The 17,866-nt window shown below is 29.3% G+C and overlaps 1 protein-coding gene across 2 annotated transcripts; it reads left to right on the forward strand.

The window, feature by feature from the left end:
- The first annotated feature begins 11,248 nt into the window (after nt 1-11,248).
- LOC114166345 (protein XRI1-like) lies at nt 11,249-15,069 on the forward strand. 2 transcript variants are annotated; one of them, XM_028051060.1, is made up of 10 exons: nt 11,249-11,472; nt 12,322-12,386; nt 12,456-12,566; nt 12,716-12,858; nt 13,521-13,581; nt 13,678-13,789; nt 13,871-13,911; nt 14,020-14,109; nt 14,445-14,714; nt 14,799-15,069. In XM_028051060.1, the coding sequence occupies exons 1-10, from the start codon at nt 11,450-11,452 to the stop codon at nt 14,897-14,899; spliced, it is 1,017 nt and encodes a 338-aa protein (XP_027906861.1). In that variant the 5' UTR covers nt 11,249-11,449; the 3' UTR covers nt 14,900-15,069. The 2 variants fall into 2 exon arrangements, with proteins under 2 accessions (XP_027906861.1, XP_027906862.1); XM_028051061.1 differs by having other exon boundaries at nt 14,445-15,056.
- The last annotated feature ends 2,797 nt before the right edge of the window (nt 15,070-17,866 follow it).

A 17,866-nucleotide genomic window follows, 5' to 3' on the forward strand; every position in this document is an offset into this window, starting at 1 on the left:
GCAGGATTATAGGCTTCGGTTCTATTTCAACCGAGGCCTAAAAGTGCTTACGGCACCGGTTGTTTGTAGAACCGAAGCAATATAGGTTGCTGAAATTGCAAAATTGCCACCGCCTCCTTATAGGCTTCGGTTCCACCATAACCGAGGCCTATAAGGCGAGGTAAAATATCATATTTGCACTAGTGGTATTTTGAGTTATTTAGGATGTTCAACTCATGATTAGTTGTTTAAGTTCATGTGTTTTGACTTATGAAACTTGATATGTTTGTATGATCAACTTTTGTTGCATGTATTGTATAAACGAGAATGAAAAAGAAGTAATTCCATGAACAACTTATTATATCAATTAAATTGTAGATTATTAAATACAAAACTTTCAATAGGAAGCTTTGTACATTCCACCTTGCAGACTGTAGAATATTCAATAATCTAATTCCAATTTCCCAACTCATATTGGCTATCACATGTTGTATCTTATCTGTATGAACTTCACTTTCTCCATCTAAAGTGGATATAATTCTTTTCTCATGTGATTAAATTTATCCCATGTAAACATTCCTGCCTGTATCAATTGGTTGGATTAGTTAACAAATTTTTCTCTCTGTTACATTTTTCCTTCACTTTATTTACACCACAAGCTTAATCATTACCATTTGTGGTGTTGTTTGTGGTAGTGTACTTTTTATTTGCTTGTCTAGATATCCTTGCAGTAGTGAATCATTTTAGCTAAATCTCTTCATTTGTCATCCTTTTTCTTTTCTCACTTGCTCATTCAAGAGTGAGGTTAACTTACAGAGAACCTGGAAGATATATTTCTTCCAATTTTTACTTTTATAACAGTAAAGACTGCATAATAAAACGTTGTCATTTAAGAGATATCATTAAAGCTGAAAAATATGTTTTATTTATTAACTTAAGAGAAACGAAACCGTTTTGACAACTCAATAGGCGCACAACATCTATTTTTCCAGTAAAGAAACAGAACCCGCATATGGATGGGTTTGCTGGTTGTGATAGTGCAATAGAAGTGGTGATCCATAATAGAACCTGTTGTAGTATGACCATGAGCAGAATAAATACTTTTTTCTTTTTGTTAATATGGGATAAAAAGGACACGTGAGTGAGAGGGTTTAAAAGGGGTGTGAAGAGAGAAAATGTGGGTGTAATAATGAAAAACATTATGGGCTATTGGTCTTTGAGAAAGGAGGCGTGTGAAAATGAAATAAGATGCTGCAAAAATGGTAGAAATTATTTGGACTCTTAACTAAATAAAAACAAGGTGCGGATAGAATATTGAGTGGTGTTGGTAAGAAAAAGACTTGGGTCGTTGGCTCTCAGGAAATGAAAATGTGTATATAAAGAACTTCAAAATAGAAAGATGTGTGCATTAAAAACAAAATGGACCTAACAATAAAAGAAACAAAAATAAAGTGCAAAAGGAAAATACGGATGGTATAGGTATTAAAATGATATGGGCCAACCAAAATATAAAAAGAACACTTTTCGCCCCATTTATTTACTCTCTATTTTTGAAATTTTGAAAAAAACATTTTTTACCCAAACGAAATTGAGTGTTTATAGAAGGTCTCTGTGAAGATTATAAATTTCTCTAAATAGGCTTTTGTTAAGCATCACTACCATTAACCTGACTTGAAATCACCTTCAACCCGGCTCGAACCCGTGGTTAAGTGAGCCAAGTTCAATTCAAGTCACTTTTGAAAAAAAAAATTCTCAATCCAACCCGGCTTGAACCCGTGGTGAGCCGGGTTGGCCTATGGGTTGAAACCCATTTTGACATCTTTAATAGGAACCTAACATTGAGTTTTCGTGAGTTCTATGAAAGCTGGACCAAAATCTTTTTGTCCAAGCAAAAACACAAAGAATACCAGGAGATAAATTCTAAGTTCCAATAGGCAAAACCCTTTGCTTGTCTTCCAAAGAAGAAAAAACAAAATCATAGAATCTTTTCCAAGTGGATTTGCCTTCCATTGACTCAAATGCTTCCAAGTCACGTCAAAATTTCTACAAAGGTCCAAATGTATAAGCGGTTTGTCCCCTTTTGTTAACAAAATACGTCCATGCAAATGAATTTTTTCACTCTTGCAAACTAGCAAGATAAACTTTTTCGGAAATTTGTATAGAGACCATATCCCCCTTTATACAAAGAGAAGGAAATTGTGATAAAGGAATATCACATGTATTATTAAAGACCTAGGCAAATGTACATTTGTCTACATATTTGAAGATGATTTTGGGGAAGATGACTTTCCTTGATCCTGATCTTGTAAGCAACCCAAAAGGGATGAAACCCCAAAGAACGAGACATAATTATACCTCACCACGTTGCAGACCTCAAACAAACCAATTGTATGGAAGCACCAAACCTGCACCATGCTACCAAACCCAAAGCAAGAGAACCTAACCACAAACCTACTAAAACGATTGCACCGCTCTCTAACGCAAGAATTATTTGGTTTAGATACACTATTATTTTGTTACTATTTTGTAACTAGGAAGAAGTTACTTCTACATAATTAGGATTTATGTGGTGTTAGTACCTAATGATGTACTATTTTATTTATATATTATGCAATTCAATTCTGATTTTTGAGTGACATATAATGAATTTGTATGTGAATATAAATTCCATAAAGTTTGTAGGATCTTACGATTTTTGTTACAATATTCTAATTTTCTATGTGTATTTTCCCTCTCTAATCTTTGTAAGATGTCAATTTTGACTACCTTGGCTAGTTGTGCTTATCTTCTTCTTGGGAAGTGTGCATTTACTTGATTAATTTTGTACTGTAGTGGCGTATGAAGTAGACAATTATTTTATAGCTGACAATACTTTATTTAGGGACTTGGTGATGAAAAATAGCTTCAAGTTTTTGTTAAAGAGGTCCTTTTGATGTAACTTGTTCTTTTTCTAATGAATCTTTTTTTGTCAAATAGAAGAGGTACACATTCCCTACATCATAGAAAAAACCTTTTATGTATTTTTATGTTGGTATTAGGTTAGCTTACTTTTGTGTGCTTTATCATCTGAGTGCATTTGAGCTTTGTTAAAGGTAAAGTAAGATTGCGTAATTTTGTATCATCTATTAGTCACAACACTTACATATTTCATCATTTGTTGTGCGTTAAACCATCATCCATTAGACCAAGCATATGTTTCTATACTCAACTTCTTGCAGCACTTAATCAAAATCTTAGGATGTAGAAATTTTCACTAATAATCTTCCCCCCTTTTTTATGGTTCTTAAAAAGCTAAAGTTAAGAGACACAAAGTTTTCAAAAAGTGGTTCAAACATATCAAGTATTTGCAAACATTTTCCATCCACAAACTCAAATATAAATAAAAGATATAAAAGATGTGAGTTCGATGGCATGTCAAACTTGTCTAATCCGAATATAAATTATAACTACTTTGGATTATATTTAGTTGATATATACTTTTGTCATTACAATATACATCCAAACTTAATTACAACAAGTGGTTCAAGTTGTGAGACAAATAAATTTTAGCATGGAGTGTAAGCACTAAATCATATTATTGTGCTCAAAAGAACCATCGGATATTACAACACAATTTGTTACAAATAAGCATATAGGCCAACACTTTTAGGATACTCCAAAAGGATCTCATAATGAAATGTCTTCATCAAAATCACTCAAAGAAAGTGCTTAAATTATCCATGGAAACAATTTATTGTAAAGGCATAATGTAAGTGTTCAGAAGTTAAAATACTATATTAGATCCTATGGATTTTGCTAAAAATAAAATAAGCTTCATGTGCGTATATTTGACAAGTCATGTTGAGTATCAAGCAAGTTGCATAAAAAGGCCACATGCATTTAATGTTGATCAACAACATTTAATGCATCTATGTGCTTAAATGTGGTTAGACAATAGCCAAAGAAGATGAAAAGCTTTTAAGCCTCACAACTATTGCAAAAGAATTTGCAATGACTCTTTTTTTCTTAGAACTATAATGTTTTTTTGAAAGAAGAAAGGTTAACAATGATGACAACAATGAAAATATCTATGAAAAAACTCTTGTTATCTTTAGCAATCTTTAAGCTTTTAGTTTGTAAGAAAGAACAATGTTGTACGCATAGTTATCTAGAAGAATGTGCTCAATCTTGTATTAGTATTATGATGTTAACTTTCTTTTAATGATAAAAACTTAACCTTTGTCTAAACAAAGTACATTAGTCTAGAGTGGTTGTGTTATAAAGAATACTTGTGCATGGATGCATTCTAAAGAATAATCGTGCTTAGCTAATAATGATTACATTTTAAAGAATACTTGTGTTTTGCTAGGAACGATTGCATTCCATATATTAATCATACCTATCCAGGAGTGGTTGCATTCTAACGAGTACTTAATCTTAGTTAGAAGTGTTTTTATTCTAAACAATGTCTATGTTTAGCCAGGAGCGACTAGGTTCAAATAGTACTTGTCTTTATCTAAAAGTTCTTATGTCTAAATAATACTTATAATTTAGTCAAAGGTGGTTGGGTTCAAATAAAAAAGTTAAATTGATAACATAAGAAGACCTTTTATAGTGATTCGTTTGATACTAGAATATGGCCACTTTTTACACCTGTGAAAATTGCGTTCAATTTAGATTATCATGATATGGCTTAATAAAAGAAAAGTTAAACTATACTAAATTTGAAAAGCTTTCAGAAAAGCCCAACTATTTTGGTGAAGATAACTAGAAGCTACTACGAATGACAATAAAGCTAGTACAGTTGCAAGTTTAACTATTTCATCCCCATCCTTGAAATAAAAATTCATCTTCATGGCTATCCTTATAGTTAACAAGTATGGAATTTTCATCACATCCCCTTTCTCATTGGGAAACAAGTATATCCATACTCGCTCATTTACTGTTCCACATATTAATTAATTTTTTTGCAAAAAATAAAAATCATAGCAAAGAAAATATAATATTAATTATTTAATGTCAAAAGAATACACATTTTCTTTTCTCTAATATCAAATATCAAGAAATAAATTATGATAGTATAAATTGGATAAAGTTCAAATGATTATAGAAAAGAGCAAAAATATCAAATGTGTATCGTAAAAATAAGTTATGAAACTATGAAACTAAGAAACAAAGAAAAGTTAATATATGTTTGTTAGATTACCTAATAAATTAAATTAGTAATTTAAAATAGGGAGGAGTATGAGGACGAAGCAAATATGCACACACATATCCTCGTCCCTACATCCAATTTTAAAAACTTGATATTATACATACCTAGTCAATATGGGTATTCTCTATTAAAATTGGGACCATTCAAACTATACTCACGAGAACAAGTTCATCTAACGTCTCTAGAAGCCACATTCATTTTTTTATATTCAACTTTCAACACCACCTATATAAGGTTTCCTGTACATCCTATCATCCTTGGAACATGCTTAAATATTATGAGCTTGATGTTATCATTGTTACATATGCTAAAATACCTAAGAAACTCTTTCGTTGAATCTCTTAAGGTAAAATATGACACATAAAAATTGACTTCCTCAAGTACCCATGCGAACTCAAGATTGAGTATATGGAGAATTTTGTCCTTTCGCCTACCTATACTAGAGAAAAAAAAATATGATATGATCCTATCCAGAAGATTGTGGTCGCTTCTGAATTTGAATCCTCAAGAGGCACAACAAAAATAAATCAGAGAAGAATGTAAAATAAGACAAAGATATGGACGTCATAATTTAGCAAATTGATAAGTCAAGTGAAGATTCGCCACAAAGATGTTAATCTTTTATAAGAATTAGAGTTCTAACTCAAGAACCAAGAAAATCCTTTCTCAAATGCAAGTGCATATAATATGACTCAAACTTGTTTACATTACTTTTTGGTACCTCTATTTATAGGCACATAAGTTTAAGAAAACCTAGAAACTCTAAAAGAAAGCCCAAGCCCAAAAGCATAAAAACATAAACTAATTTCTTGAAGACAACCCAAAACCCAAAAGCATAGAAACATAAATAATTTTTCTAATAATTATTCTTCAAATGTGCTCATGATATTCATGTTCTTTAAGTTTCCTCCTTCATGGAATATTATAAGCTTCAAGGAGACGTGTTTTAATCTTTGACCTTGTAATAGATCCTTTGAATTGAAAATGTTCTTCCTCAAGTTCTTATATATGTTTCTCAAGTTCTCTTATATATGTTTAGGAGATAATCATATATAATACCCTCTTTCTTAAAGAGAATTTATCCTCAAATTCGTACCACTTGAAGTTTAGAAGATAGTCCTCTATCATACCTTCCTTCTTAAAGAGAATTTCTCCTGAAAATCGTATCACTTGAAGAGTCCTTATCATTCTCCCTTGTTTGGAGAGAATTTAACTTGAATTCTAGAAGATCCTACGGATAAACACAAACATAAATCCAAGACACAGATATAAAATAATAAACAAAATAGAAATTCTACTAAAATGAGATTTGGATCCTTTAAGAGGCCAATCTCTTATTATCAAAGATTTTAAAGGTTCGCCTCCCGGGTCAAATACCCATTTGCACAAATCATCAAACAATTTTAAATTAAAGATGCAATGCTCAGAGAAAAACAAAGGAATATTGCGCAAACAAACAACCAAACTATAGGCATGACTTTAATAACCCAAGGTTTTTTAGGGATGGGTAAAAAAGCTAATTCATGGGCGTATATTTCCAAGCTTGTGCCCTCCTTTTTATCATCCTTTCTTCTTACCATTGTTGATCCTATTATTGCTTGATGAATACATCTTCCCATGGTATCCTTTCTTCTTCCCATTGTTGATGCCATTGTTCTTTAAAGAAAAATTCTTAAAACAATAAAAGGAAAGTTAGTAATTTTTTCAATGACAATTCAGAATGTTCTCTTCTTTCTTTCTCTTTGTCTTTATTTTCTCTATTCTCTTCTTTCTTTCTCTTTGTCTCTATTTACTTCATTCTCTCGTTTTCTAGTTTTCAATGACAATTTATAATGCTCTCTTATTTCTTTTTCTTTTTCTAGTGTTTTCTTCTTCTTTTTCTCTTTTTTCTTTCTCCTCTCTTTCTCCTGCTTCTTTTTCTCTTTTTTCTTTCTCCTCTCTTTCTCGAGTTTCATTTTCTCTCTTTTTGTTCTCCTCTCTTTCTCAGTTTCTTTTTCTATTAGTGTTTGCTTCTCCTTTTGCTCTTCTTGTCTTGCTTCTTTTAGCTTCTTTAATCTTTTCAACGTCCTTTCTTCCTTTCTTTTCAAATATAGGGTCTAGCTCTTAAGATCTTCATTAGTTGGAAACTTTCATTCCAATTAGGACATTGATGAGTTTCATGCACATAGCATTCACATTTGGAACATCTTAGCACACTTGTCCTTGGTAATGATTTTCTATTAGGTTTGAGCTTTCTTTTAAGACTACCAATCTTGCCATTCAACTTTATAGTTATGGACATCAAGGCATTGACATCCTCTTTCAAGGCCAAATTCGTATGAGGTGCCTCTTGCAGTCCAGTTTTTCTATCTTTGGAGAGACTTCCCTGAACTGCCATTTTTCCCTTGTAGTTTGCAAAATTGTAGTACTACGTGTCATTCTCCTAGCACTTTCACATTCTTTAACCAATGGATCTTTGCGAGGAGTAGGATAGGTAAACTCATATGTAAAACCACTTCTAGAAGAATGTCTTTGCTGAAATTGCTCATTATTGCTAGATTCTCCAAGAAAGCTTAGTAAAATAACAATAATATATTTATAACCTCTCCACTCTTCTAAGTTCTTTCACTCACAAATTTCACTCGTGTTTCACATTATGTAGGCTTTTTCTTGAATATACTCTCTTGTCTTTTACCACTTAATTCCCTTTAGCGCTTAACATAGAACTTCGATAGCTTAAGAAAAAAGTGAACAAACAATGTAAAAAATGTTGCAAGATCTAAATCTTGACTCAAAAGGGAAAACAAAAATAAAACTCTAAACAAAACTTCAAGGAATTTTAAAGAATAAAACAATAAAAATAGAAAATAATAGAACTACCAAAAGAGAGTTAAAGAAGTCAATGAGGAGACTCTAACAAAAAGGCTAACTGCAATTAAATATATCAATAAACCACAAATAAAATTGCAACAAAAAATTGTGTTGAACTCCTTTTTGTTTCTTGGATCCTTACTTCTTCTTTTTTTCTTTTCTTTCAATATATATTTGTTTCCTTTTGACTTTAATCCATTATTCTTTCTTTTCTTTTCAATTTTGTAGTTCAACATACAAACAAACTAAACAAATTGTCCTTCAAACCCCAAAATTCATGTAAATCAATGTAATTGTACTTGCAAACCTAACAACAAATAATTTCCATGAATCAAATATAGAAATATACAATTTAAAGGAAGAACACGACAAATTAAAAACTCAACCAAATTGTTTTAAACCTTAGGGGTTTTACTCTTTACAAAATTCTAAAAATAATGAAACAAATAGAATTTCAAAACAAAGCACAGAAAATAGACATTCACTAATTTATTTTTTATTTTATTTTATTTTTATTTCATATGACAAAAAAATAAGATAGAAGGAGAAATTTAAACCAGAACCTTACTCTATATACTAGACGATACAATCCTATCCATGAAAAAGTACGATCTCTTCTGAATTTAAATCCTCAAAAGGCACAACACAAATAAATAAGAGAAAAACGCGAAATAAGACAAAGATGAGGGACACCATAATCTAGCAGATTGATAATTCAAGTAAAGATTCACCACAAAGATGTTAATCTTTGATAAGAATCAAAGTTCTAATCCAAGAACCCAGATAATCCTCTCTCAAATGCAAATGCATATATATGACTCAAAAGTGTTTACATTACTTTTTGGTACCTTTATTTATAGGCACATAAGTTTAAGAAAACCTAGAAACTCTAAAAGAAAGACCAAGCCTAAAGACATAAAACATAAAATAATTTCTAGAAGAAAGTCCAAAACCCAAAAATATAGAAACATAAATTAATTTTTCTAATAACTATCTTCAAATGTGCTCATGATCTTCATGTTCTTTAAGTTTTCTCCTTCATGAAACATTATAAGCTTCAAGGAGACGTGTTTTAATCTTTGACCTTGTTATAAATCCTTTGAATTGCAAATGTTCTTCCTCAAGTTCTTATATATGTTCCTCAAGTTCTTCTTATATATATTTAGGAGATAGTCCTCTATCATACCCTCCTTCTTGAAGAAAAATTGTCCTCAAATTGGTACTACTTAAAGTTTAGGAGATAGTTCTGTATCACAACTCATTAGTTTCTAAGGTTAAAGTAGCCATAATGGCTACAACAATGCAAACTGATAGAGGAAATATTCCCTTCACTATCATGTAGAAAAAGAGTCACTATGACTCTAGGAAAAAGATTGTTCACTAATATTAGGGATTTTCCTTAGATAAGGGAGACCCTTACGAGAAGAATTGGAAAATGAAAATAAAGTATAAGACATGATGGAAAAGCAAAGTGTACCTATATAGACAAAGTACATATAGTGACCAGAGAAACAAGATAGACAAAGAATACAAACAAACAAATAATTTAATGCTAAAATTAATAAGATGTAAAATCATAAAAGGATATATGAGTATTTAAATAACACAGAGTTCAATACGTTACGCACGAGAGATCAATAGGGTACACATGAAATGATATGTCATTATTTTTCAATAGATTGACTCATTTAAGCGTATGTCACATAAACGTTTTAATGGTTTAAAACTCCTCATTAATGCTCTTAATGATACCTTATTCTTAATAACTATTATTAATGACAAGCGTCAAAATAGTCGTAAAAGATTAACCTTATTTAAATGGTCGTAAAAGATTAACCATATTAAAACGTCGTAAAAGATTGACTTCAATAAAATAATCGTAAAAAATAAGTCGTTAATAATTTTTTTTGTAATAGATTGACTCATTTAAACTTGTATATCTCTTAAATGAAAAATTTTTCGTCTATTTCTTTAACATAATTATTTAACTTTAAACCGAAAAACATATATATAACTAAATATAATTATTACTTTCTCATAATCTAAATGGCCAAATACTAAATGAAGAACCTAAGATCAATATTCAAGTTATTACTTCCAATTGAATATAGTTTATGTTATTTAAGTTTATTATCAGAGAACAAAAAACTTATAAATACGTATACACATTAATTAATATAAAGAAAAAGTATTGACTCAATATTAAGGTATTTCTTATATTTTTATTTCTGAAATTTGACCAACTTGACTAGGAGATAATCAAAAGCCTACAACCTACAATAGTAGTTATTATAATTTATAAAGAAATTTATAAATTATGAATATTTTCTTTTTTCTTAACATATTCTCGTTCTTCATGACCATTCGGAGCAAGTTAACAACGACTCAATTACAGCGATTCAAAATACACCACGCACAAATTTATATTCGTCTAATTATTTCTTTCTTTCTCCTTTTCCCTTTTACTTTCTGTATTTTCCTCTTTTTAGTGAATTAATTAATGCTGAAAGGACATTGAATAAGTAAATAAATAATACAAAAAACCGGAAAATTATAAAAAGCTAACAAGGATATATAGGAAACGGTGAAAGGGTCGGCAATGCTTTTGGACTTTGGTTTGTTATCCAAAACATGTGTTTAATTTATAAATTCTGTAATTTCTATTTTAATTCTCTTTGTAATTTTACTTTTTTAAAAAATTCTTAATTTTGTTGATAAAATTTTAGTTCTTTGATTTTTAATTATCTATAAGATTAATGTTTGAAAGTTGTAATATTCAATGCTATAGTGACAACTATCATGAATTATGAGAAAAAAAAATCAACAAATATCATATATTTTTCTTCTATTTTCACTGTATCATATAATACTATTTTTTAAAAAAAGTTATAATTTCAATCCTATGGTAGCAACTTCATCAATTCTGTAAAAAATCTATCATAATTTTTTTTTGAGTTGTAATATTCATTACTATTACAAGCAACTTCTGTAAAAAAAAGAAACAAATATCATACATTTTTCTTCCATTTTCATTAAATCACATTTAAAGAAAATAAGAAATATTAATGACGGTTGAACAAAATTACAAATAATTAAACATTAAAAAAATCAAAGTTGCGTTAACAAAAATTAAGAAAGAAAATTGTAGACTTGGTAAAATAAGGTCAAAATATATATATGATGATAAAAAAAAAGAAACGAATATTTATATTTATATATGGAGCACTGCACAGCACACATCTCAAGCAGAGGCAGAGTGGACTGACTTGTGTTTCAGTTTATAAGGCACACCCCACAACCGATCTCTCTTTAACGGTTACTTTTGTGGTTTGTGTTGTGAGAAAAAAAGTATAAAAAAAAGAGTTGAGACTCTCTGCCTCTCTCTGATCAGTGAGTGATTGGGGAGTTTGGTTCATCTTAGGTGAAATGGATTATAACAACAATGACGGGTAAATCTCTCTCTTTGTGTTTCTTGTTTATCTGTTTTCATTTTCTTTCTTTAATTAATTTTGATTATGATTGGTTCGGATGGTGGGTTTGGGAGGTGCATTTTTGTGATTGGAGTTGTGGGTTTTTTTTTTTTTTTTTTGCTGTGTTGTTCATGTGTTTTGCTTTATGAATTTATGTTGTGGTTGTAGTGATTTGTTTTTTGACGGTGGGTGTGTGTTTTTTTTACCTTAATTTATTTGCTTTTGGAGACAACCTTGTTGTGTTGCTTCTGGGGTTGTTTGTGTTGCTGTTGCTAGGTACATTTTGGTTTTGATTATTGGAATAAGTGATGGAAGATGATGGCAGTTGATTGGGCTGTTTCTTTGTTTTCTGGTGTGTGTGGTTTTGATTTGCTCCGGAGATTGTTTGATATTTTTTGGGATATGGATGAAGAATGTAGGATGAGGTATGTGGTCTTGTTTGATTAAATTGGTGGGTCATCTTTTTTACCCTATTTTCGTGTTGATTTTTTTCTTTTCATTTTTGCTCCTTTTTCTTTTCTGCTTTTTCTGTTATTCCTTGGATATGATTTCTATTATGTAATCTGATTGTTCTGTTTTAACCTTTTTTTGGTGGTGATTGCTTCAGTTTTTCATGATGTCAATCTTCCCTTTGTCTATGGTATTAATATTAATATGATGTGTACAAACATTGTTTGAGGGCTGAGGTGAATTGTGGATTGGGATTTTTACTTTGGCTCTTGAATTGGGGGTTTCTTTTGTGTTTTGTATCTCTTGTTATGTCCTTTGTTGGTTAATCTTTGCCAATGTTGCTTAGTAACAATGACACTTGTCTTCTCTTGTCCTTAGTGGAGCTAGGGAGCCATGGGATTGGCAAGGGGAGAATTATAGCCTTGAAAAGACTTCTGACTTTGGTAAGTTCTGCTGTAACTTAGTACCTTCTACTGAGTCAATGCATGAGGGAAATGTGTTGTTTTGAGCAGAAATTTCAGAAGATCTGTGGAATGATGTGCCTCAAAATAAAGATTCCTACATGTTGGATGATGAAACAACCCCAGTTAAGGCTTGTGGTGATTTGGCATATAATGTCAATGGTAAGATGTTTCTCTGGCCTGAACATGGTCTTGACATTGTCTTAACAATATTTCTTGACATTGCATGATTCAACTTGATCAATTGTCTTTTCTTTATGGTTGTTGTTATTACTTTTCCATTTCTAATCCAAACAATGGCTGATTTTTAGATTCAAATAATATGCAAAAGGAACTAGAGGAATGTAGAGAGACTTATTCTCAAGCCAAGAGGCGCCGGATGCTACAGTTTAACAGCCAAGATAGTGATCAGTCACTATCCAATGAAGAGATGTCTCTGTCATATCTTCAAAATGTCAGTGCTCACGGCAGTTTTTTGGGATTAACTTTTCACATTCATAGTTTGTTGAATGGTTCTAACACTATATAAAGGACTTGTGAAATACAGATTTTTTTCTTATTGTTCAAAAACTTGCCAATATTTGAACTTTTCCTCAACTAAATTACATGCTGATATTAACATTTTGTTCATGATTGATAAAAGAATAAATAATATCTTCAATGCCTTGACTTAAAGTCACTTATCCTTGTTCTTTCTATTTGATCAACATTTTCTGATGCTAGACTTCATAACCATCCTTGATGAAATTTTAAAATTACTTAACATTTTGTTTTGTTACCATCTTCCTTTGATTCAGCTGTGAGTTGGAGCTTATTCGCATTTCCTCTGAATGTATTGTAATCTCATGATGGCTTGATGTAGAATACTTTAAACTTAAACATTCAGGATGAGTGTTAATCCTATGTGATACCAGAGTTTATTAAAGATGTGTGTGCTTGAATCTTTTTATATTATTTCGAGTAATAATTTATTTAGGGTAGATTTCTATTTTGCTCTGGTCCTCTTTGTGATTACTTGTAATTGTACCTAAATATTGGGAAGACTCTATCTTGGTTCTTGATTCCTTTCTTGTGGTTTTTCCTTAATTTATCCTTGTTACTTCATTACATATGCAGGGGAAAGACCCAGCTAAGGATATTTTTCCGGAAGTGTCGCAATGGATGTCAGGGACCTCAGGTATTCCTCTCGCAGGATTTTTCTTTATGTTTTACTAGGTGATGTCCTCTGTAATTTACTTTTATATCATTTCTTATGTTCCCCAAATCATTATAGATTACACAGTAGGAAGTGCATCTGCATCTGACTATGTTAACCTGGAATCGACCGAAACGTGGCTGGCGGAATACTTCAATGATGCTGAGATGGATTTCAGTCCTGATGAATTGTATGCTTCTCTGGACCATTGATTTATTTTGGATATTTTGCTATGCAAAATATAATCTGACGATTATATGTTTTGACTCAGGAATTTTTCTGGGGCAGATGATGTTCAAATTGATGTTGCAGGTAGGTTACATTGTTTCTACCCACCATTGTATGCTAATTTTGTTTCTTCTTTCATTCTTTTACTCTTTCCTCTATGGTTTGTATTCAAAATATTTCTCACACCTGCAGAGCTCAGTACCACCATCACACCATCACGTCAAGAAAATGCAGTTCAAATGCATCATGTTCCTCGAACCACCCGTAATATTATCATCAAAGGTTTGACATTTTTCTTGGCATAATCTTTCCTCAGGGTTAAATGTACCAAGTATTTGGGTGTTATAAAGTTGGTTTAGTAGTAAAGTTCGAAGAGAGGGTTGAAAAGATTGTGGGCTCAATTCTTCTTACTAACAACTAACATTTGCTGATAAAAAAAAAAATGTACCAAGTATCTGCTTAGTTTCTCTTGTATGCTATATGTATGATGTATAGGCCAATGTGTGATAGTTGTGCACCAGAATATGGTGAAGCAACATTACCTTGTACCTGCTTCAAACATCCTTGAAGACATTCTTAGACATGAACACTAATTCAGATTTGTTTTCCATGTGTAGGTAGGAAATCTTTTATACATACACCTACCAAACTTGCCTCTTCTGTGGCATATCCATTTGCCTTCATTAAACCAAGTGGTGCCCATGGAGATGTAACTCTGAAGGAAATAAACCAGCGCATTCGAACGCCGGCACCGTCGAAGTCGAAGCAAATCGGTGATGATCCATCTGCTTACCCCAAGTCAGCCTTCTCAGGGAAGCCTGTGGTTGGTAAAACAAAAATTCGCACTGAAGGGGGAAAAGGTAGCATCACCATTATGAGAACTAAAGGTTAGGCATAAGTTGTTCACTACTAACATTTCTCACCCATTATTAATATGGGATTGACTTCATTTTCTGTAATATATCTGGCAGATATAGAGGTTGATACTGCAGCTATTTTGTTTCTGTTGACATGCATATATTACACCACCTTAGTGTTTTCTTTTCAGTGGAATCTAGATATAATCTTATAGCTGTTCTTTTTGTGGGGGTTTTTTGATTTTGTTTTGAGCTAAGTCTGTGATGAGAATCTTAGATCATTAGTCCCCACCATTCATAGTCTGTAATGACAATTTCACTAAGCTTGCCTTAGCTTTTGTAATTGAATATACAGATTATTTTTGTTTGGTGTCCTTGTTCTTTATATGATGTGCAAGTGCAAGAGTTTTTATTGCTCTTTACCTTCTGCATGTTGTAGCATGAAATTTAGTTTTACTTACTGAATCAATTAGGTTACAAAAGGTAGATTTTTATGATGTAGATTATGTTTAAAAAATTTCATGCGAAAAATATAGCTGATATTTCATCGATCTGCACTATTTTGACAGATAATTCATTATTTCAAAAATAAAGAAATGACTATTGTTGTACGTACATTATTTTGACTGTTTAAAATTCGATCGAGAATAAACTGTGCAACAACATAATGGCCATATTTTTTCAGGTTACCTTTTTGCTAGAAAATGGGAACCATGTAATGCATGGAATGAAATAGATGTTTAATATCATATTGTGAGAAAATATACCGAAAAGATGAATGTAAAGTTGAAAATAATTGAAAGAATTTTCATAATAATATGGTATTAAGTTAAAGATATAATAAATTAATGTATTTTAATTTCGAGTCAGCGAATTAAATTTAAAATTACAATAAATACTTATTCTTCCTCATCTATTATCTTTTAAAAATAAAGTAAATGACAGCATGTGCGTAAAGAAAATATAATTGAAATTGTTTTCAAGAAGATATTTAAATTTCTTTTGTATATTTTGCATGAAATATTATAAATTTTAATTATTAATTTTTCAACTTTATGCTTTTATCATAAACTAATATACTGACCCGTGTGTACGCACGGGACGTATTTGTTTTATTTTGTATATTAAATAATAAAATAGTGAAAGTATTGTAATGAAATATTATGAAAATTAAGTTATATTATTATAAATGTTGTTATTCAAGTAATGAAATAGTAAATCTAAGTGATACAATAATAATTTCAGTTTTAAATATAATAAATAGAATTGATATCACAGTATAATATAGTTAATTGAGCGAACATTTTTTTTACTTTTTTTATTTTAAAATTTTTTAGAATAATAATATAATTGCTATTATATTTATTTAACCATTAAAAATACTAATATTAATATTAATATTAATATAAATTATAAATTATAAAAATTTAAAAGATTAAAACTCTATTTAACAAAAGTATTTAGTATAATAACAGTTTTTATAATTGGAAAAAGCACACTTATAATAATAACACCATTATGAATAGTAATAATAATAATAATAATAAAAATAATAATGATACCAATAATAATAATAATACTTATGCTATAAATATTAATATTAATATTAATGCTAACACTAAGGCTAATGTCAACTATAATAATTTATAATTATATACAAAGATATACATTAACAACAAACAAATAAAAATGACAAGTAATTGAAATTCGATCCCGTAGTAAATTAATTTAAGATGTGTGTCTAACTATAATAATAATAATAATAATAATAATAATAATAATAATAATAATAATAATAATAATAACAATAATATCATTATAATAATATCTCGTAGTAATAAAAATAATAATAATACAATAACTACATATATAAAGATATATACATTTTTTGTGTCCTCTTTTGTTTATATAATTTTATCCTCTTAATTATTATTTGTTAAATTAAAATAATTATTCATAAAAAAATTATTTGTATATTTTATCATTTTAATAATTTTAGTAATTATTTTTATAATTCAAATAATTACACAAATATAAAAATAAAATGAACAACAAAACAAATAAAAAGTGTAAGTAATTGAGATATGATCCCGTAGTAAATAAATGTAAAATATGTGTTTAACTATAATAATAATAATAATAATAATAATAGTAACAATAATAATAATAGATAATAATAATAACACTAAAATAATATTGTGTAATGATAAAAAAAATAATAATACAACTACATATATAGAAAGAGATAAATAAATAAACAACAAAACAAATAAAAGGGTCAAGTAACTAAAAGATGATTCATAGATAGTAAGTAAAAGTAAAATATGTATGTAAACATAATAATAAAAACTATTATAATAATTATAGTTCTAATTAATAATAATAGTAATAATAATAATAATCTATAACAATATATAAAGAGGATTTTCTCTTTTGTGTTCACATTTTAAATACCAATTTTACCCTTTAAAATATAATTATTTATAAAAATTTTGAAAATTGACCGTTACTTTTACAAACTTTTTTATAAAATCGTCTATCTCTGCTCTTCCCTTTTTCTCTATTTACCAACAGTTATTCTCACATCTTTTCTGATATATTTCACTTTATTTATAATAAATATAATTTTTATTTTATATATTATAACTTAATAACATTATATTATCATCACTTACTATAATATCACGTATATTTAAAGAATGCGTACACACAGGCGCGACAGCACCTATGTGTACGCTAGTTATAATAATAATAATAATAATAATAATAATAATAATTATAGTTGGTAGTAATATTAATCATAATAATGATAGTTAATAATAATAATAATTAATTATTATTATAATTAGAGCTGATAATAATAATAGTAATAACTATAATTAGAGTTATAGTTGATAATAATAACAATAATATAAAAATAAAATAATAAATATCATGAAAATTAGGTTATATTCTTTTAAATATTATTATCAATGAAATGAATTTGTAAATCCAGTTTTAAATATAATAAATAAAATTAATATCACAATATGGTGTAGTTAATTGATTTTACAAAATAATTATAATAGTATATGACCCGTGCGTGTATGCACATTTTTTTATTTATTGCAAATATGTTTAGAATAATAATATAATTGTTATTATATTTATTTAAATATAAAATTATAAAAATTTTAAAAGAT

Source organism: Vigna unguiculata, chromosome 10 (assembly GCF_004118075.2).
Source record: "Vigna unguiculata cultivar IT97K-499-35 chromosome 10, ASM411807v1, whole genome shotgun sequence".
Taxonomy (NCBI): Eukaryota; Viridiplantae; Streptophyta; class Magnoliopsida; order Fabales; family Fabaceae; genus Vigna; species Vigna unguiculata.

Coding starts and splice junctions, on each gene's coding strand:
- LOC114166345 (XM_028051060.1), top strand. CDS start 11,450: ATGGATTATAACAACAATGACGG. Junction 11,473..12,321: donor GATTATAACAACAATGACGG/GTAAATCTCTCT, acceptor TCTTGTCCTTAG/TGGAGCTAGGGAGCCATGGG. Junction 12,567..12,715: donor TTTGGCATATAATGTCAATG/GTAAGATGTTTC, acceptor GCTGATTTTTAG/ATTCAAATAATATGCAAAAG.